The sequence below is a fragment of the Rhinopithecus bieti genome, unplaced genomic scaffold (assembly GCF_001698545.2).
Source record: "Rhinopithecus bieti isolate Rb0 unplaced genomic scaffold, ASM169854v2 scaffold_40838, whole genome shotgun sequence".
NCBI classification, from domain to species: Eukaryota; Metazoa; Chordata; class Mammalia; order Primates; family Cercopithecidae; genus Rhinopithecus; species Rhinopithecus bieti.
In genome coordinates this window covers 230,521-254,336 of record NW_016816809.1, presented here as the reverse complement: position 1 = coordinate 254,336, position 23,816 = coordinate 230,521, and the positions used below count along the sequence as shown (strand labels likewise).

Genomic DNA, 23,816 nt, shown 5'->3' with positions numbered 1-23,816 from the left:
CAGGGACCCTCTTGAGCAGGCAGTCTGTCCGTTCTCAGATCTCAACCTCTGTGTTGGGAGATCCACTGCTCTCTTCAAAGCTGTCATACAGAGTCGTTTGCATCTGCACAGGTTTCTGCTGCTTTTTTTGTTGTTGTTGTTTAGCTGTGCTCTGTCCCCAGAGGTGGAGTCTCAGTTGAAAATGCAGAAATCACCGGTCTTCTGTGTCGCTCGCGCTGGGAGTTGGAGACTGGAGCTGTTCCTATTCGGCCATCTTGCTCTGCCCCCCTTCTTTTCTTTTCTTTTTGAGACAGAATATCACTCTTTCACCCAGGCCAGAATGCAATGGTGCGATCTTGGCTCCCTGCAACCTCTACCTCCTGGGTTCAAGTGATTCTCCTGCCTCAGCCTCCTGAGTAGCTGGAACTACAGGTGCGTGCCACCACGCCCAGCTAATTTTTGTATTTTTAGTAGAGATGGGGTTCCACCATGTTGGTCAGGCTGGTCTTGAACTCCTGACCTTATGATCCCCCTGCCTCGGCCACCCAAAGGGCTGAGATTACAGGCATGAGCCACTGTGCCTGGCCTACTTTATTTCTTTATCTTTCCTGAATGTACCAGCAGATCCTCCAGAACAATGTAGAACAGATGTGGTGTGAGTGGAAATCCTTCCCTTGTTCCCAATCTTGGAGAGATTTTTGTATTTTTAGTAGAGACAGGGTTTCATCATGTTGACCAGACTAGTCTCAAACTCCTGACCTCAGGTAGTCCACCCACCTCAGCCTCCCAAAGTTTTGGGATTATAGGCGTAAGCCACAGCACCCAGCCCCTTGCTTAATTTGAATGTCTGTAGAATCTGTACTTTTTTTTTTTTTTTTTGAGACAAAGTCTGGCTCTGTCACCCAGGGTGGAGTGCAATGGCATTATCTTGGCTCACTGCAACCTCTGCCTCCTGGGTTCAAGCAATTCTCCTGCCTCAGCTTCCTGAGTAGCTGGGATTACAGGTGCGAGCCACCACCCCCAGCTAATTTGTGTATTTTTAGTAGAGACGGGGTTTCACTGTGTTTGTCAGGCTGGTCTTGAAGTCCTGACCTCATGATCCACCCACCTTGACCTTCCAAAGTGTTAGGATTACAGGTGTGAGCCACCATGCCTGGTCGACGTAACCACTCTTATTCCTGATATTAGTCGTTTGTTTGTTCCCTCTCTTTCTAATCGCTCTTGCTGGAGGCTTGTCAATTTTATTTCTCTTCTCAAAGGACCAGCTTTTCAGTTCATTTATTTTCTCTATTTTTTTTTTCTGTTTCATTGATTTCCACTCTGATGCTTATTATTTCCTTTGTCCTGCTTACTTTTAGCTATTTTTGCTCTTAAATGTTTCTGGCTTCTTAAGGTGGGAAGTTGAGGTCATTCAATAGAGACTTCTTTTTTTGAATGTTTAGTGCTATAAATTTTCTTCCAAGTGCAGTTTTAATGGCATCCCACAAATTTTGATGTGTTTTTATTTTCATTCAGTTCAAATTACCTTCTAATTTCCCCCCTTTAATTTTCAATTTGACCCACGTGTTATTTTTTATTTTTTGAGACAGAATGTTACTCTGTCACCCAAGCTGGAGTGCCGTGGCATGATCTCAGCTCACTGCAACCTCCGCCCCCTGGGTTTAAGCAATTCTCCTGTCTCAGCTTCCTGAGTAGCTGGGACTACAGGTGCATGCCACCATACCCACCTAATTTTTTGTATTTTAGCAGAGACGGGGTTTCACCATGTTGGCCAGGCTGGTCTCAAACTCCTGACATCCTGATTCACCCGCCTCAGCCTCCCAAAGTGCTGGGATTACAGGCGTGAACCACTGCGCCCGGCCTGACCCATGGGTTATTTAGAAATATGTTACTTAAGTTGGGTGCAGTGGGTCATGCCTCTAATCCCAGCATTTGAGAGGCCAAAGCTGGAGAATTGCTTGAGTCCAGGAGTTTGAGACCAGACTGGGCAACACGGTGAGACTCACTCTCTACAAAAAATAAGAAAAACAGCTGGAGGCATGGTGGCACATGCCAATAGTCCTAGCTACTAGGGAGACTGAGGCTGGAAGATCACCTCATCCCAGGGTGGATGCTGCAGTGAGCTATGATCACACCACTGCACTCCTATCTAGGCAACAATAAAGAAAAGAAAGAAGAATAAGGAGAAGGAAAATGAGGAAGAAGGAGAAGGAGAAAGTAGAAGAAGAAAGAGAAGGAGGAGGCAAAGGAGGAGGGGGAGAAGGAGGAGGAGAGAAGAGGAAAAGGAAGAGGAGGAGAAAGAAGAAGAAATGAGTTTGGTATTTAGTTTCCAAATATTTGATTATTATCCAAATATAATTAGGTATTACTTTATAATTTAAATCCATTATGGCTGAAGAATGTATTTTGAATGACTTGAATTATTTTAAATTTATGAGAAATCTTTTAAGGCCCCAATTATAGTCATTTTTGGTAAATATTCCATGTGTACTTGAAAAGAATGTATATTTTGTTATTGGAAAATGGAATTTTTTCTTCTTTTTTTCTTTTTTAGACCGAGTTTCACTCTTGTTACCCAGGCTGGAGTGCAATGACACGATCTTGGCCCACCATAAACTCTGCCTCCTGGCTTCAAGTAGTTCTCCTGCCTTAGCCTCTTGAGTAGCTGGGATTACAGGCATGCACCACCATGCGTGGCTAATTTTGTATTTTTAGTAGAGATGGGGTTTCTCCATGTTGGACAGGCTTGTCTCAAAGTTCCAACCTCAGGTGATCCACCCACCTCAGCCTCCCAAAGTGCTGGGATTACAGGCGTGAGCCACCGCACTCAGCCAGGAAAATGGAATATTTTATAAATGTTAGGTCAATAACCTAACATGGTTGATAGTGTTGTTTAGGTTTTTGACATCCTTGTTGGTTTTCTATTCCACCAAATATTGAGGCGTATGAGATCTCAAACTATAATTGCAGATTGTAGTTTATCAAGTTTCTCCCAACTACGGTTTTCATAAAATGTATAAAATTTCTGACCATTAATGTTTCAAGTAAAAATTTTACCGTCCTCTTCTCCACCCTTTTCTCCTTGTGGATTTCAATTACATATATGTCAGACAGCTTAAAGTTGTCCCACAGCTCACTGATGCTTCTTTCTTATTTTTTATATTTTCTTATTGTTTCATTTTGAAGTTTCTACTGCTATCTTAAAATGCACCAATCTTCTCTTCAGTTTCTAATCTGCTATTAATTCCTTTCAGTGTATTTTTCATCACAGGCATTGTAGGTTCCATCTCTACATGTTTGGTTTGATTTTTTAATATCTTCCATGTCAGCTGTGCGTGGTGGCTCATGCTTATAATTCCAGCACTTTGGGAGGCTGAGGTGGGTGGATCACTAGGTCAGGAGTTCAAGACCTGCGTGGCAAACATGGTGAAACCCCGTCTCTACTGAAAATACAAAGATTAGCTGGGCGTGGTGGCATGTGCCTGTAATCCCAGCTACTCAGGAGGCTGAGGCAAGAGAATCGCTGGAACCCAGGAGGCGGAGGCTGCAGTGAGCTGAGATTGTGCCACTGCACTACAGCCTGGGTGACAGAGCAAACTCTGTCTCAAAAAAGAAAAAAAAAAAAGAAAAAAGAAAAAATATCTTCCATGTCTCTGCTTGTCTCTGCTTGAACATTTAGAACACAGTTATGGAAACTTGTTTAATGTCCTTGTCTGCTAAATCTGACATGTGTATCAGTTCTGGGTCAGTTTTGCACAGTTGATTTTTCTCCTCATAGTGAATTGTTATTTTCTGTTTCTTTGCAAATTTTTTTTTTTTTTTTTTTTTTTTTTTTTGAGATGTGAAGTCTCACTCTGTTGCCCAGGCTGGAAGCTGCAACTGGCAATGATCTCAACTCACTGCAACCCTCCATCTCCCTGGTCATGCAAATTCTCCTTGCGCCTTCAGCCCAGGAACAAGCTGGGACTACAGGGTGGGCCCACCCACCATGCCCAGCTATTTTTTGTTATTTTAGTAGAGACAGGGTTCACCATGGCGGGGACCTCAGGTGATCTGCCTGCCTCGGCGCTCCCAGAAGTGCGGGATCAGGCAGAGCCACCGCTTACTGCCTAAAGTCTGCTAATCTATTGAATGAGATTAGCGATATTTATGATGGTTTATGATGCTTTTAGCCCCATAAAATGTTTTTGTATTTCTCTAAAATATTCTTGAGGGCTGCTTCTGGGGTGCAGTTAATTGATAGTGTGGTGTCTTGCTTTTAACATTTGTAGTATTTATTCTAGGTCTCATTATTCTTTGTAGCTGAGATGAGACCATTGTGAGTACTCTACCCAATGCTCATGAATCATGATTTTCTCACCCTGGCTGGTGACAGCAGGCACTTTTCCCAGCGTCACTGGGCTCTATTCTCTTCAATCTTTTTGGATGATTCCCCAGCCTCAGGTGATTTCCTCATACGCATGTTCCAAAGAGCACTCTGCTGAATTATCAAGGGGACCTTCTGAAGATCACCAGAGCTGTCTCTCTGTGCAGCTCTCTTCCTTGGTAATATGTCCTACAAACTCTAGCTTCCTTGGTCTCTCTGGACTCTCAGCTGCGTCTCCTCAATTCAAGGAGTCTACAATGCTCAGCATGGGATACCCCTCCTTGTGCCACAGCCTGCAAACTCTTTTAAGGCAGTAAGCTGTGGCAAATGTAGAGCTTACTTATTTCAAGTTTCAGGGGTCACTGTGCTCACTGCCTGATATCCAGTGACTTGAAACTATTTTTTCATATATTTTATCTGGTTTCTTTGGTTGTTTTAGGCAGGGGGGTAAATTCAGTCCCTGTTATTCTACTTTGGCCAGAAATGGCTTTTGTTTTGGTTTGTTTGTTTGTTTACACAGAGTCTCCCTCTATTGCCCAGGCTGGCATGCAGTGGTGTGATCTTGGCTCATTGCAACCTCTGCCTCCTGGGTTCAAGGGATTCTCCCACCTCAGCCTCCTGAGTAGCTGGGACTACAGACACGGGCCACCACACCTGTGTTGCAGGAAGTCAGGGACCCTGAACATAGGGACCAGCTGGAGCCATGGCAGAGGAACATAAATTGTGAAGATTTAATGGACATTTACCAGTTCCCGAATAATACTTTCATAATTTCTTTCTCCTGTCTTACTTTAATCTCTTAATCCTGTTATCTTTGTAAGCTGAGGATGTATGTCACCTCAGGACCACTATTGTGTTAACCATACAAATCGATTGTAAAACGTGTGTTTGAACAATATGAAATCAGTGCACCTTGAAAAAGAACAGAATAACAGCAATTTTCAGGGAACAAGGGAAGACAACCATAAGATCTGACTGCCTGCAGGGTCAGGCAAAATGGAGCCATATTTTTCTTCTTGCAGAGAGCCTATAAACGGATGTGCAAGTAGGGAAGATATCACTAAATTATTTTCCTGTCAAGGATTAATACTCTGGGAAAGGAATGCATTCCTTGGGGGAGGTCTATAAACGGCCTCTCTGGGAGTGTCTGTCTTATGCGGTTGAGATAAGGACTGAAATATGACCTGGTCTCCTGCAGTACCCTCAGGCTTACTAGGGTGGGATAAAACCCCACCCTGGTAAATTTGAGGTCAGACTGGTTCTCTGCTCTCGAACCCTGTTTTCTGTTGTTTAAGATGTTTGTCAAGACAATATGTGCACCTCTAAACATAGACCCTTATCAGTAATTCTGCTTTTGCCCATTGCCTTGTGATCTTGTTTTTGCCCTTTGCTTTGTGATTTTGCTTTTGCCTTTTACCTTGTGATCTTTGTTCGACCCTTATCAGGAGTTTCTGATTTTGCCCTTAGAAGCATGTGATCTTTGTTCACCTTTTTGCCATTTGAAGCATGTGATCTTTGTGACTCACTCCCTGTTCTTGCATTCGCTCCCCTTTTGAAATCCTTAATAAAACTTGCCGACTTTAAGACTCAGGTGGGCATCATGGTCCTACTGATATGTGATGTGACTCCCAGAGGCCCAGCTGTAAAATTCCTCTCTTTTTACTTTCTCTTTACTTCTCAGCAGGCCGACACTTATGGAAAATAGAAAGAACCTATGTTGAAATATTGGGGGTGGGTTCCCGTGACACACCCAGATGGCTTTTGTATTTTTTGTACAGATGGGGTTTTACCATGTTGGCCAGGCTGGTCTCAAACTCCTGACCTCAAGTGATCACCAGCCTCAGCCTCCCAAAGTACTGGGATTATAGGCATGAGTCACCATGCCCAGCCCAGAAACAGTTTTTGAATTGGATCTTGAATCAGAAAAATAAATATCTATAAAAGTCTTAATTGAAGGCTGGGCATGGTGGCTCAGGCTTGTAATCTCAGCACTTTGGGAGAATGAGATGGGCAGATCACGAGGTCAAGAGATCGAGACCATCCTGGATAACATGGTGAAACCCCGTCTCTACTTGAAAAAAAATACAAAAATTACCCGGGCATGGTGATGCATGCCTGTAGTCCCATCTACTTGGGAGGTTGAGGTAGGACAATTGCTTGAACCCCAGAAGGGGAAATTATAGTGAGCTGAGATTGTACCACAGCACTCCAGTCTGGGTGGCAGAGTAAGACTCCTTCTCAAGAAAAAAAAAAGACTTAATTGAGACAATCAGTGAAATTTGAACATGGACCGTATATTATAGATTAGATATTATATCTTTGTTAAATTTTTCTGATTTTGAGCACTATACCATGGTTATCTAAGAATTTTATCCTTGCTAATAGGAAATATACAGTTAAGAACTTAGGAGTAAAGTGGAATGATTCCTACAACTGACTTGCAGATGATTACAAAAAATAAATACATAATATACACAAATAGCAAAAATTATGAAGCAAATGTGCCAAAATATTAATGATGGAAATATCTTGGTGAAGGATATATGATAATTCAATTTTTTTTTTTTCTGAGGTGGAGTTTCAGTCTGTCACCCAGGCTGGAGTACAATGGCATGATCTTGGCTCACTGCAACCTCCGCCTCCCAGGTTCAAGCAATCCTCCTGTCTCAGCCTCCTGAGTAGCTGAGATTACAGGCGTGCACCACCACACCCAGCTAATTTTTGTATTTTTAGTAGAGACGGGGTTTCACCATGTTGGCCAGGCTGGTCTCAAACTCCTGACCTCATGATCCACCTGCCTTGGCCTCTCAAAGTGCTAGGATTACAGGTGTGAGCAACTATGACCAGCCTATATGAGAATTCTTTATCTTACTTTTGTAATTTAGTTGTAAGTTAAAGATTACTTCAGGTCAGGCACAGTGGCTCACGTCTGTAATCCCAGCACTTTGGGAGGTGGAGGCGGACGGATCATCTGAAGTGAGGATTTCAAGACCAGCCTGGCCAACATGGTGAAACCCCAACTCTATTAAAAATAGAAAACATTAGCTGGGTATGGTGGCAAACACCTGTAATCCCAGCTACTTGGGAAGCTGAGGCACAAGAATAGCTTGAACCTGGGAGATGGAGGTTGCAGTGAGCCAAGATTGCACCAATGCACTTCAGTCTGGGAGATAGAGTGAGACTCTGTCTAAAAAAAAATTTAAAAATAAGATTATCTCAAAATAAATGAGTAAAAGAAATTGCAATAATAAATTGCAAAACTGGTCTTTACTGTTAGACATGAGGATGGGGGCTGGGCACGGTGGCTCACGCCTGTAATCTCAGCATTTTTGAAGGCCGAGGTGGGTGGATCGTCTGAGGTCAGGAGTTCCAGACCAGCCTGGCCAACATGGTGAAACCCTGTCTCTACTAAAAATACAAAAATTTAGCTAGGCATGGTGGCGCATGCCTGTGATCCCAGCTACTCAGGAGGCTGAAGCAGGAGAATTGTTTGAACCAAGGAGGCAGAGGTTGCAGTGAGCTGAGATCATGCCATTGCACTCCAGTCTGGGCAACAAGAGAGAAACTCTGTCTCAAAAAAAAACCCAGAAATCAAGATGGGGCTACTTTTGAGAAGCAGAGTAATAATAGAGAATGGGTCCTTCAGGGAGACTTCAGGCACTGGTAATATTGTCTTTGAACTCTTTGGTGTTTACATGGCTGTGTTCACCTGTCTTCGTCATTCACTTATCAATCATACAGTGATACACATGCCATTGCATACTTTTGTATTTTTTTATACTTCAATTAAAAAAATTTTAGGTAAAATTAAATTATTCAGATATAACCCTTAAGGACTGCTTTCTTTCTGTGTCTTCTTTCCTGAATCCCTAGTGAAGTCCTTAGGTCAGGGTGATAGTCTCCTAGGTGGTTCTCTTCTTCATTTCAAAAGAACGGTTTTATTCCTTATGCTGTGGAGAAACCAAACGTAAAAATTCACCTTGTGTGAAGCCTTCACCAGTGACCTCAAATTGCTACTTCTCTTGGAACTTACTGACTTCTAAAAATTAAGGGTGGACTTTCAGTAAATTTGAAATGAAACTTTTAACATATGGCACACCAAATATCCATGACACCAAATCCCAGGAGCCCCACAGGGATAGTTTATAGTCACCCTCAGGAGAAAGAGACCTCAAGACCAAATTAGAAAGGAAAGAAAAAAATGGTTATATATATGTATGTATATATATATGTGTATATATATAAATGTATATATATCTGTGTATATATATATCTCCACACCATTTTGTTTTCAATGAAAAGTTTAATATATACTAAATTCTCATGTATATTTGGATCTTTCTGTGCTTTTTCAAAACTAGCTTCAAACTTAAGTTACTTTTTATTTCATTTATTTATTTTTTGAGACTGAGACTCCCTCTGTTGCCAGGCTAGAGTGCAGTGGCAGGATCTCGGCACACTGTAACCTCTGTCTCCCAGATTCAAGTGATTCTCCTGCCTCAGCCTCCCGAGTAGCTGGGACTACAGGCATGCACCACCACACCCAGCTAATTTTTGTATTTTAGTAGAGACAGGGTTTCACCATGTTGGCCAGGCTGGTCTCCATCTCTTGACCTCGTGATCCACCCACCTCGGCCTCCCAAAGTCCTGGGATTACAGGTGTGAGCTACCACACCCAGCTTTCAATTACTTTTTAAATTTGCATTTTCAGAAAAAATTCTGTCAATGAAAAAAGTCAACTCTGTAAAATATTTAAAGAGATTTATTCTGAGCCAAATGTGAGTGACCATGGCCCGTGACACAGCCCTCAGGAGGTCCTGAAAACATGTGCCCAAGGTGGTTGGGGCTGCAGCTTGGTTTTATACATTGTAGGAAAGCATGAGACATCAATCAAATACATTTAAGGAATACATTGGTTTGTTCAAGAAAAGCAGGACAACTTGAAGAGTGCGGGTGTTTCCAGGCTACAGGTAAATTTAACCATTTTCTAGTTGACAATTGGTTGAGCTTTTGTCTAAGGATCTGGGATCAATAGAAAGGAAATGTTCAGGTTAAGATAAAAGATTGTGCAGACCAAGATTCCTTTGAAATCTCATAGTGGCTGTCCTTAGAAACAAGAGATGACAAATGTTTTCTATTCAGACCCTTAAAAAGGTGCTAGACTCTCAGTCAATCTATTCAGAATTGGAAGGGCCTGGAAGGAAAAGGTCTAGCTATGTTAATAGAGATTATTTAGAGATGCGAATTTCCCCCCACAAAGGTCAGCTTGCAAGGCCATTTCAAAATGTGACAAAGAAACATGTTTTGGGGTAAAATATTTTATTTTCTTCCTTGTCTCGTAATGTTATGCCAGAGTCAGGTTGGAAAGTAAGTCACATTATATAGGGTTAAATAAAACCCATCTGATGTGAATTTATGGTTTATAGGGCATAACTCCTCAGACCCCTTAGATAGAAATTTGGGTAAGATAAAAATATCAGAGTTTAGTCCTCAGTTCCTTGCTATTCCCTGCGGTTGTTTCCTGAGGAAGTTAAAAATTAGTTTATCAAGTAAGATAAAACTAAGCTCCCCATTAAGATTTTTTATTTAAATTTTGATTGAAATTGTGTAAAATTTTATAGTTTTCTGTAAGGGTAAATATAAATATAAAAATTTGGGCCGGGCGCGGTGACTCAGGCCTGCAACCTCAGCACTTTGGTAGGCCGAGGTGGGTGGATCATGAAGTCAGGACTTCAAGACCAGCTTGGAAAACATGGTGAAATCCCGACTCTACTGAAAATACAAAAAAAATTAGCCAGGCATGGTAGTGGGCGCCTGTAATCCCAGCTACTCAGGAGGCTGAGGCAGAGAATTGCTTGAACCTGGGAGGCGGAGCTTGCAGTGAGCCGAGATCAAGCCACTGCATCCAAGCCTGGACGACAGAGCCAGACTCTGTCTCAAAGAAAAAAACAAACAAACAAACAAACTGAATTTTCCTTCTTTCAAAAAGGCCCCTTTCCTCCTCTCTTTTCTTACAGCATTTCCTTAAGAAAACTTGTAATTGTAAATCCCTTCTCTGTCCCTGTGAGATTTAGCAAAACTTTGAAAAAAGTAAATAAGCTTCCTGCTAGTTTAACAACCCAGGAAGGTCTTTCTTAATGGCCTTGGGTCATGTCTTTGAAATGTGAGCATCAAGGAAGATTGCACCCCACCTCCCTGCCTCTGTGGTCAACTCCTAGGCTTCTGGCTACCTGCTGTTAACTACCTGCCTGTCATAGAGACACCAGAAACTTTACTTTTCATTTGCATAACAGCAATTAACTAACACTGATGGTTACCCTAATTATCAGGTGAATTTCAGATGAATTATGCATAGCAAATGGTGTCATACAGTCGTCTTGAGGACAAGTTATCTTTTACGTTGAGAAAATGGAATGCGTTTTACCAGACCTGCTAATATAAAAAATGATAGTTCTTCTTGTCTTCATAAACTCGTTAGTGGGTTGCCTGTGACGCACATTGCAGTCTGGTTTAATGTTTATTCAATAATGTAACTGTTTTGTTCTTTTCTCCATCTGTGGAGATAATTTTCTGGGTTGGCAAGAGGCTTTACTTTAAATTATTTCCTCAATACCTCCCAACCAGAAAAGTGGTGTGTGTGTGTGTGTGTGTGTGTGTGTATTATGTGTGCATATTTTGTATATGTATATATATTTGTGTTTATACACATGACAATGTATAATTTTTTTCTAGATGATTCTACTTGTTTTAATGTAATAAAGTTATTGACCAGGAAATACATAATTTCTTTTACCTATACAGCCAAGTCCTCTCCCTGTATCCGCGGGAGATTAGTTCCAGGACCTCCCTGGATTACTCAAATCCAGGGATGTTCAAATCTCTGGTAGAAAATAATCTGGTATTTGCATAACTCACACACCTCCTCCAGTATACTTTAAATTATGTGTAGATTAATTGTAAACCTAACACAATGTAAATACTATGTAAAGTTGTATTGTATTGTTTAGGGTATAATGACAAGGGGAAAAGTTTGTACATACTCAATAAGATTGAATTTTTAAGTGTTTTCATTCCGAACTTAGTTGAATCCATAGATACGGACCCCCTGGATAAGGAGGGATGGTTATATATATATATATATTCCCTAGTGAAATGAGAGTCATGATACTCTATACCATTAGGTTAAAATTTGTGTAAATTCATGAGAAGGATGTACACCTAACACTAAGAGCTTTTGCTTTTGGGAAGTGGTACACTCGTTTTATTTTAGCTTATACATATTTTGTAGTTTATTACGTTTTGCGTATCGTTTGCACAATTGTGAAAGCTAGCATTCCTAAGAGGAAGCGGTTACACGGCATTATCCTTCATTACTCCATGTACTTTTGTACCCACGGAGTTCAATCACTTTAACAAAACTGCCCATCAGTGTTCCTTGGGGCATCTCACGGTGGCCTTCTGTCTTCAAGCCTGGATGTGCGAAGGTGCAGCTCTGCCGCCATCACTGAGCAAAGCCAGCGCCCGCTCCAAGAAACCCGACCGCAATCACTCAGGACCCTGGAGGAGGCTGCGCCTCACGACGTCATCCAAGATGGAGTCGCAGCCGGGCCTTCTGGGAAGCGTAGTTCTGGAGTAGGGCTCGGGAAACGTTCTGCGCATGTGCAGTGTCGTCTCTTTTCTAGCGTTGGCGTTTTTGTCTTACGCCCTAGGGTGGGGAGAGGAGTCCGGTGCTTCCGGGTCTCGGCTGGGCCGCAAAGGGCGGGGCCTGGGCCCGGCGCTGGCCAGGAGCAGAGGCCGAGACCCTGCAGGTGTGTCGAAGGCTTTTGCGGGCGGGCAGGGCCTGGGAGGCGGGGTCTCGAGCCTGTAAGCCGCCTCCTGGCCCCGGAGCGGCCTCTGCGGAGGGTCCCGGGTGGGAGCGGCCTGGCGGGGAGGTTGGCCATCTGCGCTGGCGCTCCTGCCCGGAATGGTGTTTGCGCGACCTGCTTGAGGGGCGGCCAGAGAAGGCCTGTGGTGGACGGGCAGCGGGCGCCCGGAGTAGCCACATTGTGTGACGTGACCGGAGCTGCCACGTCAGGCACGCTGGCCGCTGCAGACGCGGCGCTCGAAAGCCGCAGGGACATGGGCTCCGGTCCAGCGTCTGTATGTGGTCCCACTGCGGCTGGACGCCCATTTGGCAAATGATGGGGGCCTTTGGGTACTGGATAGGGTAGTAGATATAAAGTATGATACAGGACTCAATAAAGGTGAGCTGCTTCTATTATTACAAGACATGTTGTTTTCATTATTGGCTCATTTAATCATCGTAACCATCCTTTCGACTTAACCACCTCCATTTAAATAAATGTGACTACTAAAGATTCAGAGAGAGAAATTATTTTACTCACAGTATTAGCAGGTGGGTTGTAAATCCTCACTTTTTCCTCTGAATTCATGCGCCTTCCCACACCAAAATCCAGTCTTGGCTTGTATTTAGCACAACATTTGTCCCTTGAACACCACCAGAACGTAGCTGTGGAGTGTACTTGAACCCAGCCTTAACCACGTAGTGTTGTGTTTCCAAAAATGCTTGGGGGAATCTTCAGAGCCCTTGAGTCAAAAGGTTAATTATTTAAGGCCTTCCTGCATCCTCCAACCTTAGTCTCTTCTCAGAGGACTGTGAAACGTGTAAATTGAAACCACAATTTGAGGGCTCAATTTTGCATTTTACAGGAGAAGCTGGGAATCCCATCCAGCCCAGAGGCTAGTTTCTAAAGACAGGAAATGGGACAAAGAATTTTTTTAAATATGAAAACTGCAGTTCATCAGTTCCCCCATTTTATGATGGTGATATGATAATACCTCTCATTGGCTGATAACTGAGCTTAGGCATTTGTAAGCACCATGCTAGCTGGAAGTGGTTTTTGCTGCTTATTTTAGTGTTTTTTTTTTTTTTTTTTTTGGTACATAATATACATATTTGTGGGGTACGTGTGATATTTTGATATATGCATACAATGTGTCATGATAAAATCAGGGTAATTATAATATCCACCACCTCATTTATCATTTCTTTGTGTTGTGAATATTCCAAATCTTGTAGCTATTCTGATATACACAATAAATTATTGTTAACACTTATCACCGTACTGAACACTAGTACTAATAAATTATTGTTAACACTTATCACCGTATTGAACACTAGGACTTATTCCTTCTACCTAACAGTATTTCTGTACCCATTAACCAACCTCTCTTCATTCCTCACTCCCTGCTTCCCCTCGTAGCCTCTGGTAACCAACATTCTACTTTCTACCTTCATGAGATCAACTATTTTAGCTCCTGCGTATGAGTGAGAACATTATATTTGTCTTTCTGTGCCTGGCTTATTTCATGTAACATAATGTCCTCCAGTTCCATCTTTGTTGTTTCAATGACAAAATTTCATTCTTTTTATGGCTGAATAATACTCCATTGTGTATATATACCACAATGTTCATTACCTATTCATGCATTGATGGGTACTTAGGTTGATTCTATACCTTGAGTATTGTGAGTAGTGCTGCGATAAAAATGGGAGTGCAGAGATCTCTTCAATATACTGATTTCCTTTCTTTTGGATATATACATAGCAGGGAGATTGCTGGATCATATGGTAATTCTGTTCTTAATTTTTTGAGGAACATCCATACTGTTTTCCACAGAGGCTGTACTAGTTTACATTGCCACCAAGAGTGTATGAGGGTTCTCCTTTCTCCATGTCCCAGCATTTTTTTTTTTTTGCCTTTTTTATAATAGCTGTTTTAAGAGGTAAAATGATATCCCATTATGGTTTTGATTTGCATTTGTCTGATGATTAGTGATGTTGAACATTTTATCATATACCTATTGGCCATTTGTACATCTTCTATTGTGAAATGTCTGTTCAGATCATTTGCTCAATTTTTTTAAATCACATTTTTTGTTTTCTGGTGTTGAGTTCCTTATATATTCTGGTTATTAATTCCTTGTGAGATGGGTAGTTTGCAAATATTTTCTCCTATTCTTTAGGTGTCTTTTCACCGTGATTGCTTACTTTGCTGTGCCAAAGCTTTTTAGTTTGATGTAATCCCATTTGTCTATTTTTGTCTTTGTTGCTTGTGCTTTTGAGGTCTTACCAAAAAATTTTTTGTCCAGAACAGTGTTCTGAAGCATTTCCAAATGTTTTCTTCAAGTAGTTTCATAGTTTCAGGTCATACATTTAAGTCTTTAATCCACTATCATTTGATTTTTGCATATGATTAGAGACAGGGATCTAGTTTCATTCTTCTGCATATGGATATCCAGTTTTCTCAGCACCATTTATTGAAGAAACTGTCATTTCTCCAATGTATGTTCTTGGCGCCTTTGTCAAAAATGAAATTGGCTATAAATGCATGTATTTATTTCTCAATTCTCTTTTCCATTGGTCTATGTGTCTCTTTTTATGTCAGTAACCTACCGTTTTGTTTATATAGCTTTATAGTATATTTTAAAGTCTGGTAGTGCAATGCCTCCAGCTTTGTTCTTTTTGCACAAAATTGTTTTGGCTATTCGGGGTCTTTGGTGGTTCCATATAAATTTTAGGGTTTTTTTTCCTATTTCTGTGAAGAATGTCATTGGTATTTAGATATGGATTGCATTGAATCTGTAGACTGCTTTTAGTACTATGGACACTTTAACAATATTAATTCTGCCAGTCCATGAGCATGGGATATTTTTCCATTTTAATATAATTCATCAGTGTTTTATACTCTTTTTGAGACAAGATCTCAGTTTGATGCAATCTTGGCTCACTGCAGCCTCTGCCTCCCAGGTTCAAGTGATTCTCCTGCCTCAGCCTCCTGAGTAACTGGAATTACAGGAGTGAGCCACCACACCTGTCTAATTTTTTTTGTATTTTTAGTGGAGATAGGGTTTTGCCATGTTGGCCAGTCTGATTTTAAACTCCTGACCTCGGTGATCCACCTGCCTCCACCTCTCAAAGTGTTGGGATTATAGGTGTCAGTCACAGTGCCCAGCCTGTTTTATACTTTTAATTATAGTGTTAAATTATATTATAATTTAATTATATATTAAATTATATATTATATTTTATATATTAAAATATATATTTTAATTATACTATAAAATTAAATTAAAATTTAATTTTAATTTTATACTTTTACTTTTTTGTTAAATTTATTCCTAGGTATTGGAGATTTTTTGGTAGCTATTGTAAATGGGATTGCTGTCTTGATTTCGTTTTCAGATTGTTCACTGTTGGTGTATGGAAATGCTGCTTTTTTTTTTTTTTTTTTTTTTTTTTTTTTGAGATGGGGTTTTGCTCTTGTTACCTAGGCTGGAGTGCAATGGCATGATCTTGGCTCACTACAACCTCCGCCTCCTGGGTTCAAGCAATTCTCCTGCCTCAGCCTCCTGAGTAGCTGGGATTACAGGCATGTACCACCACACCTGGCTAATTTTGTACTTTTAGTAGAGACTGGTTTTCTCCTTGTTGGTCAGGCTGGTCTCGAACTCCCGACCTCGGGTGATTCACCCACTTTGGCCTCCCAAAATGCTGGGATTACAGGCATGAGCCACCGTGCCTGGCCTGCTACTGATTTTTTAATGTTGATTTCATATCCTGCAACTTTACTGAATTCATGTGTCAGTTCTACCAGTGTTTTTGGTGGAGTCTTTATGTTTTTCTAAATATAGGGTCATGTCATCTGTGAACAAAGATAATTTGATTTTTCCTTTCCAATTTGGGTGCCCTGTATGATTTCTGCTGCTTATGACAAGGACCTTAGGATTATGACATGTAGTTGCCTTTTGCTACATATATATGAAGTGCTTGTTTGAGAATTGTGATGCCTAACTGTGATTTTAGAAGCTGGATTTGTGTCACTGTCAGCAGATTAGATTCTCAAGTCAGAGTTCATCAGGGCCTAATTAAATTTTGCCTTAGGCCCAGCCCAAGTTTTGAGGGTACAGTGCATTGCAGGTACTGTCTGTTTTGGTGATCCGGGGTGAAGACTTACAGAATCAGAATGGTACATGAAGGGTTGTTCAAGATTATCTAATTCCTACTCATTTTAAAGACAAAAGTATTGAAACTAAGGCAATCACTAAGTTTATTAATAGCAGAGCCTAGCGTAGGACTGAGTCTTTAAGTTCATTATGTCATATTTACATCAAAAGAAGTTTCTTGGAGAAGTAGTTTTTGAGAAACTGCAATTTGGGAAGAAGAAATGTCTTATTTTTGAGAACTTTGAAAAGACTTTCTAACCTTGGGTTTATAATAGAAAAAAATGCTTATGATATATAGCTTAATTACCTTTTATGTACCAATAAATATATCTCTTCAACATGATTTCTAGTGTCAGCAAAGGGCTCCATACTTTGGATATATTATACATGTTATTTAATCAGTCATGATTGGATATTTAAGTTTTTTCTTTTGTGTTATTCAGAAAACAGAAACATAATTTTCAAAACAGTCAGTAGGAAAGAAATGTGTAGATTCATTCAAAAATGTCCCAGGCTAATCAAGATTAATATCAGAGTCAGAAGTGGACAGGTAGATGCTACTTCATCATGCTCCTTACTATGCTTTCTAATGGGTCAAAGATACATTTTCTCAAAGGTATATATTTTACTAAAATGTTGTATGGAAATTTCTCACAGGTGATTCCTGGGGCTGCCAGATAAGGTCCCTTATGATTTCTGCTCTGGCTTTGTAGTTTTCAGCCTTTCCCAAGAGCAACAGAAAATGAACAAGATCCAGGTGAGTCATTTGTTTAGCCCTTACTTTGTTTCACTGTGTCTGTGTGTGTGTGTTTAATGAGTTTTACGAACAAGAGCCCATATACTAAATTAGAAACGTAGAAATAGTTAAAAATCACCTTCAGGCAAAATACTATTAGAATAAAACAGCAATTCTTGAAATGTGGTCTGCAGATCCCTGGGAGCTCCAAGACCTTCTCAAGGGGTCTATGAGGTTGAGACTCAGAGTGCTAAGATGTAGATTGCCTTTTACACTGTTGATACTTGCACTGATGGCATGAAAGCAATGCTAAATAGGTTATTGCCTGTTTGGCATAAAGTAGACAATGGCATTGATACTAACAAATGTGATTTTTTTTTTTTTTTTTTAAGATGGAATCTAGCTCTGTTGCCCAAGCTGGAGTGCAGTGGCATAATCTCGGCTCACTGTAGCTCATCTCCCAGGTTCAAGTGATTCTCCTGCCTCAGCCTCACGAGTAGCTGGGATTACAGGCACCTGCCACCACACCCCGCTAATTTTTGTATTTTTAGTAGAGAAGGGGTTTCCCCATGTTGGCCAGGCTGGTCTCAAATTCTTGACCTCAAATGATCCTCCCACCTTAGCCTCCCAAGGTGCTGGGATTACAGGCATGAGCTACTGTGCCAGGCCATAAATGTGATTTTAAAAATATACCTTATAACAATGTGTCAACATTTGAGTAATATTTCTGAGGTGTATGTTCAGAGACAAACTCAAGCAATTTAGGAGGACAAAGTGATACAGTGAAGTAAGGAACGAGTTGTAGGTTGATTGGGACAATATTACCCTAAAAGACAGTATTTGAGGAAAGTCTGGAATTAAATGAGATAGAGAGTCAAGTAGAAATCTGAGGGAGCAGCATTGTGGGTAAGAAAAACAGCAATACAGACACCCCAAAGCATGTTCCAGAAACAGTATGTAGGATATTGAAGCTAGAGAGATATGACTTAGGGAAAGAATGGTAAGAGGTAACATCAAAAAGGTAGAGGAAGCTAGAATATGTATGGCCCTTGTAGGCTGTAGAAAACAATGAATTTCGTTTTTTTGTTTTTTTTTTGTGGTTTTTTTGCTCATTTAAAAATCACCTTTTATATAATCAAAGGATTGTACATAATGAAACCTGACCTTAGGGGGGAAAGAATTTAGCTATTCAATAATAAGGATGGTATAAGCTATAGATGTTATATAAATGCCTTTTATCAGATGAAGGAAGTTCCCTTCTTTTCCTAGTTTGTTCAGAATTTTTATCATGAATGGATCTTGAATTTTGTCAAATGTTCTTTTCCTTTTTCTGGGATAATCATGTTGTTTTCTTTTTTAGTTTGTTAGTGTAGTGAACAACATTGATTGATGTTCAAATGTGGAATCAAACTTGCATTGCCAGGATAAGTTGGTCATAACATGTATATTTTTATATATTGCTGAATTAGATTTCCTAACATTTTGTTGAGGATTTTTGCATCTATCACCATTAAGAATATTGATCAGTGATCAGTATACTAGTAAATGTTTAATAATCAGATTTTAGGGGTTGGGAAAGAAATCTGGTTTATACTATTTACCAGTTTCTGTGGTATAAATACTCTCACCATACCAAATTTCAAGCTATAACATGCCAGCCAGTTCCTGAAAACTAGCTCTTCTGAGCTGATACAAACTGGTGCCAGCAACCACTGTAGTTGTCATTTCTGGTAATGTTATTGTTAGATTTGGGTCTCAGGGTCATGTGAGCCTTATAAAATGAGTTGAGAATGGTTATTTTTTCTTGGTTTTATGGAAGAAATTACATATAATTGGTATTTGTCTGGACGGAGGGAGGGAGGGAACAAAAGAACAAAGGGACTAAAATGGCGCATTTCTGGGTTCTTCATTGTCAACTTTCCCGCGCCCGGGAAAGACACAGGTCGACTGCTGCAGGCACAGTCTGACGTCTGAGGAAGAAAATCGAAACCTACCTAGCCGCGCCTACTGCCCCGCCCCTGACCCGCCTATGTCCCGCCCCTGACCCGCCTGTGTCCTGCCCACTGCCCTCCCACTCCCGGGCCCAGGACATAAAAGCCGCTCCGGGCTGGCGGGCAGCACGACCTTCCTTGGCCCCTGGTCGTGTGCAGACCTAGGAACCTCGCCCAAGAAGCCGGAGCGACTTCGTCGGCCTCCACCACCGGAGACCGGTGAACCTCGCCCCTCCTTCACATTGGTAGGTTAATAAAGTTTTCTTTTACCCTGCTTACTTGCCTATTCTCTGGCACTTCCTCTGGTGGTCGTCTGGGGCAAATCAGTATTGTTTCTGCTTTATTGTTTGATTGAATTCACCAATGAAACCATTTAGGCCTGAAGTTGTCTTTGTTCAAAGGTTTTGTTTACTTGTTTTAATTGAAGTGAAATTCACATACTATTCATCATTTAAAATTATACAATTGTGAGGTATTAATATTTAGTACATTCACAGTGTTTTGTAACACCACCTCTACCTACTTTCAAAATATTTTCACCATCCCAAAAGAAAACCCCGTACCCGTTAAGCAGTCATTCCCTGTTCTCTCTCACTCTTTCCCTTGGCAACCACTAATGTTTTCTGTCTCTATAGATCTACCTATTCTAAATATTTCATGTAAGTGAGATCATGCATTATGTGACCTTTTGTGTCTGCCTTCTTTCACTTAGCGTGTTTTCCAGGTTCATCCACCTTGAAGCATGTATCAGTACATCATTCCTTTTTATGGCTAAAATGCCATTGTGTATATACTCCACAATTTGTTTATCCATTCATCCATTGACAGACATTTGGGTGGTTTCCACTTTTTGGTTATTATGAATAGTGCTGTTAGGCAAATTCATCTGTAAGTACTTGACACCTGTTTTCAATCCTTTTGGGTATGTACCTAAAAAATGGAGTTGCTGGAATGTACGACAATTCTATGTTTACCTTTCTGAGGAACTGCCAAACTTCCACAGCAACTGCATCATTTTACATTCCCATTAGCAATGTACAAAGGTTTCAGTTTCTCCATATACCCCCAAAACCTGTTCTCCATTTTTAAAATTATGCCTATTATAATTAGGGTGGGGGGGTGAAGTGTTATTGTTGTGGTTTTGCATTGCATTACTTTAGAGATGAATGATGTTGAACATCATCTTGTGTGCTTTTTTTTTTCAATTATTTTTCTAGTGTGCTTTTTAGCCATTTGTATATACTGTCATCATTTGGTATATGCAGGTGATTGGTTCCAGGACCCCTGCATGTACTAAAATCCACACATACTCAAGTCCTGCAGTCAGCCCTTCAGAACCCATGTGTGCAAAAAATTGGCCCTCCATATATGTGGGTTTCCAATCTTGCAAATACTACATTTTCAATCTATGTTTGGTTGAAAATAATCTGCATCCAAGCCTGTGTTGTTCAAGGGTGAGTTGTGTTATTTGGAGAAATGTACACTCAAGTTCTTTGCCCATTTCCTAACTGGGCCGTTTATCTTTTTGTTGTTAAATTATAAGAACATTTTATGGCCAGGCCCAGTGGCTCATTGCCTATAATCTCAGCGTGTTAGGAGGTCACGGTGGGCGGATCACTCGACGTCAGGAGTTCAGACCAGCCTGGTCAACATGGTGAAACCCTGTCTCTACTAAAAATACAAACATTAGCTGGGCTTGGTGGTGCATGCCTGTAGTCCCAGCTACTTGGGAGGCTGAGGCAGGAGAATCACTTGAACCTGGGAGGTGCAGGTTGCAGTGAGTCGAGATGGCACCACTGCACTCTAGCCTGGGCACCAGAGCAAGACTGTCTTAAGAAAAAAAAAAAAGATTGGCCAGGTGCAGTGGCTCATGGCTGTAATCCCAACACTTTGGGAGGCTGAGGCTGGCGGATCACGAGGTCAGGAGTTTGAGACTGGCCTGGCCAACATGGTGAAACCTCGTGTCTAATAAAAATACAAAGATTAGTTAGGCATGGTGGTGCGTGCCTGTAGTCCCAGCTACTTGGGAGGCTGAGGCAGGAGAATTGCTTGAACCTGGGAAGCAGAGATTGTGGTGAGCTCAGATGGCGCCACTGCATTCCAGCCTGGGCAACAAAGGGAGACTCTCTCTCAGATGATTTGCAAATATTTTCCACACTGTGAGTTGTCTTTTCTCCATTGTGACAGTGTTCTATAATACACAAACACTTTAAATTATGATGAATTCAAATTTATTTTTCTTTTGTTTGTGCTTTTGGTGTCATGTAGAAGAATCCATTGCCAAATTCAAGGTAGGCTATGTTTTCTTATAAGAGTTCTACATGTTTAACTCATATATAGGTCATTGATCTGTTTTGAATGATTTTTGCATATGATATGAGGTAGAGGTCCCATTTAACTCAAGCATGTGGGTATTGAGTTTTCCCACTATTATTTGGTGAAGAGACTATTCTTTTCCCACTGAATGGTCTTGACAGCCTCATTGAAAATCAGTTGGGGCTGGATGTGGTGGCCCATGCCTGTAATCCTAACACTTTAGGTGACCAAGGTGGGCAGATCTCTTGAGCCCAGGAATTTGAAACCATCCTGGGCAACATGACAAGACTCTGTCTCTACAAAATACAAAAATTAGCCAGGTGGGTGGTGTGCACTTTTAGTCCCAGATACTTGGGAGGCTGAGGCAGGGGAATCACCTGAACCTGGGGAGGTCCAGGCTGCAGTAAGCCATGATTGCACCATTGCACTCGAGCCAGTGAGACCCTGTCTTAGAAAAATTAAACAACAAAAAAAAAAAGATGAAGAAAATCATGTGATCATAGATATATGCGTTTATTTCTGGACTCAGTTATATCCCATTAGACTGTATGTCTATCCTTATGCCAGTACCTCACTGTTTTGATAACTAGCTTTTCAGTAAGTTTTGAAATTTTGAATTGAATCCTCTGACTTCATTCTTCTTTCCCAATGTTGTTTTGGTTATTGAGGACCCCTCACAATTTCACATGAATTGCAGGATATTTGAACCTGTAGATTTCTTTGGGTAGTATTGTCATTTGAACCATGTTAAGTCTCCCAGTCCATGAAAACAGGATGCCGTCTCATTTATTTAGGTCTTATCTTAGTATAGCCAGCCAGCTCTCTTTTGGTTACTACTATTTTTGTGAGATGCCTTTTTCCATCCTTTCTTTTCAGCCTACTTGTGTCTTTGGATCTAAATTTAATTTTAGAGGGCATATATTTGAATCATGTTTTTGATATCCATTCAATCTCTGCCTTTAACTGGCGAGTCTAATCTATTTAAAATGATGTTTGATAAAGAATTCTGCAACTTGACATTTTTCTTCAACATACTTTATATCTTTTCCTTTAATTCCTCCGTGATATGGTTAGGCTCTGTGTCCCCACCCAAATCTCATGTCAAATTATAACCCTCAATGGTGCAGGAGGGGCCTGGTGGGAGGTGATTGGATCATGGGGGCAGAATTCTCCCTTGCTGTTCTTGTGATAGTGAGTGAGTTCTAACAAGATCTGGTTAAAAGTGTGTAGCACTTCCGCCTTTGCCCTCTCTTTCCTGCTCTGCCATGTGAAGATGTGCCAACTTCTCCTTCACCTTCTGCTATGATTTTAAGCTTCCTGAGGCCTCCACTGCCATGCTTCCTGGATAGCCTGTGGACCCATGGGCCAATTACACCTCTTTTCTTTGTAAGTTACCCAGTCTCAGGTAGTTGTTTTTGTTTTCTTTTTTTAAATTGAGATGGAGTCCTGCTCTGTCATCCAGGCTGGAATGCAGTGGTGCAATCTCAGCTCACTGCAACCTCTGCCTCCTGGGTTCAAGAGATTCTCCTGACTCAGCCTTCCAAGTAGCTGGGATTACAGGTGCATGCCACCATGCCTGGCTAATTTTTGTATTTTTAGTAGAGACGAGGTTTCGCCATGTTGGCCATGTTGAACTTGATTTGTTTTTCTAAGACCACCAGAGCGGGCACAAAAGAACCAGTGAGCAGGCAAGGGTAGGAGCAAAACTGCACATTTATTTTTGGTCACCTAGCTTCAGAGAAGGAGGTGGGTAGGGAGAGGTCTGTTGGCCTCCAGCAAAGGAGGCCAAGAGAGTTGCTCGGGGAGCTCTCGGACGGAGTTCCTGCAGTCCCGACAAGAGTGGGGGGCTGGGAAGTCCGCCACGGGGTGTCTGCCGGGAGTGGCTTTTCTAGGAGTCGGAGGGCAGTAGGCGGGACACGGACGTGTCGGGGGGCGTTCCGTAGGTGCAACCAGGTAAATCTTGGTCTCTTCGGATTGACGTCACCTGGCGCATGCCCAGTTGGTTTGCACCTTCCCGGGCGCCAGCTGCATTTTCGCGTGCGCAGGAAAAGTTGGTGATGAAGAACCCGGAAGTGCGCCATCTTGCCTCCGTTCGTCCAAACAGTCCAACCTTTTATTGGTAATAGTGATAAAGGGGCGCCGTGGTCTGTCTGGCTACTTCCTGCTGTTAAGGGGCGTCGTTAAGGTCGGGGCCCATGGTTGGCATTTGGATGTACGGATGAAGAATAAAATAAGGCACAGTATTAGTATAGGAATGAAGAATTGAAGCATTTTTTGGAATATGGGCAAAACCCAGAAGGATGGTCCTGGCAAGGTTGGGGAGTATAAGATAGTTAAGAACATTTAGTAAGTTTGAGGCGAGTGGGGAAAAGCCAAACTGATTTCCACTGATTGCTTTCGGTAGGGGCCCTTTTTAGTTGGG

At 41.4% G+C, this 23,816-nt stretch overlaps 1 protein-coding gene across 1 annotated transcript in view; it reads left to right on the top strand.

Annotated features, from left to right (window-relative positions):
• The first annotated feature begins 12,003 nt into the window (after positions 1–12,003).
• Positions 12,004–23,816, top strand: part of LOC108517358 (zinc finger protein 25-like) — a 25,817-nt gene continuing 14,004 nt past the window's right edge. The window contains exons 1-2 of the mRNA XM_017855235.1: positions 12,004–12,153; positions 17,009–17,108. Of these exons, the coding sequence (XP_017710724.1) occupies positions 17,094–17,108 (15 nt within the window). The 5' untranslated portion in view covers positions 12,004–12,153; positions 17,009–17,093. The remainder of the gene's footprint in view (positions 12,154–17,008; positions 17,109–23,816) is intronic.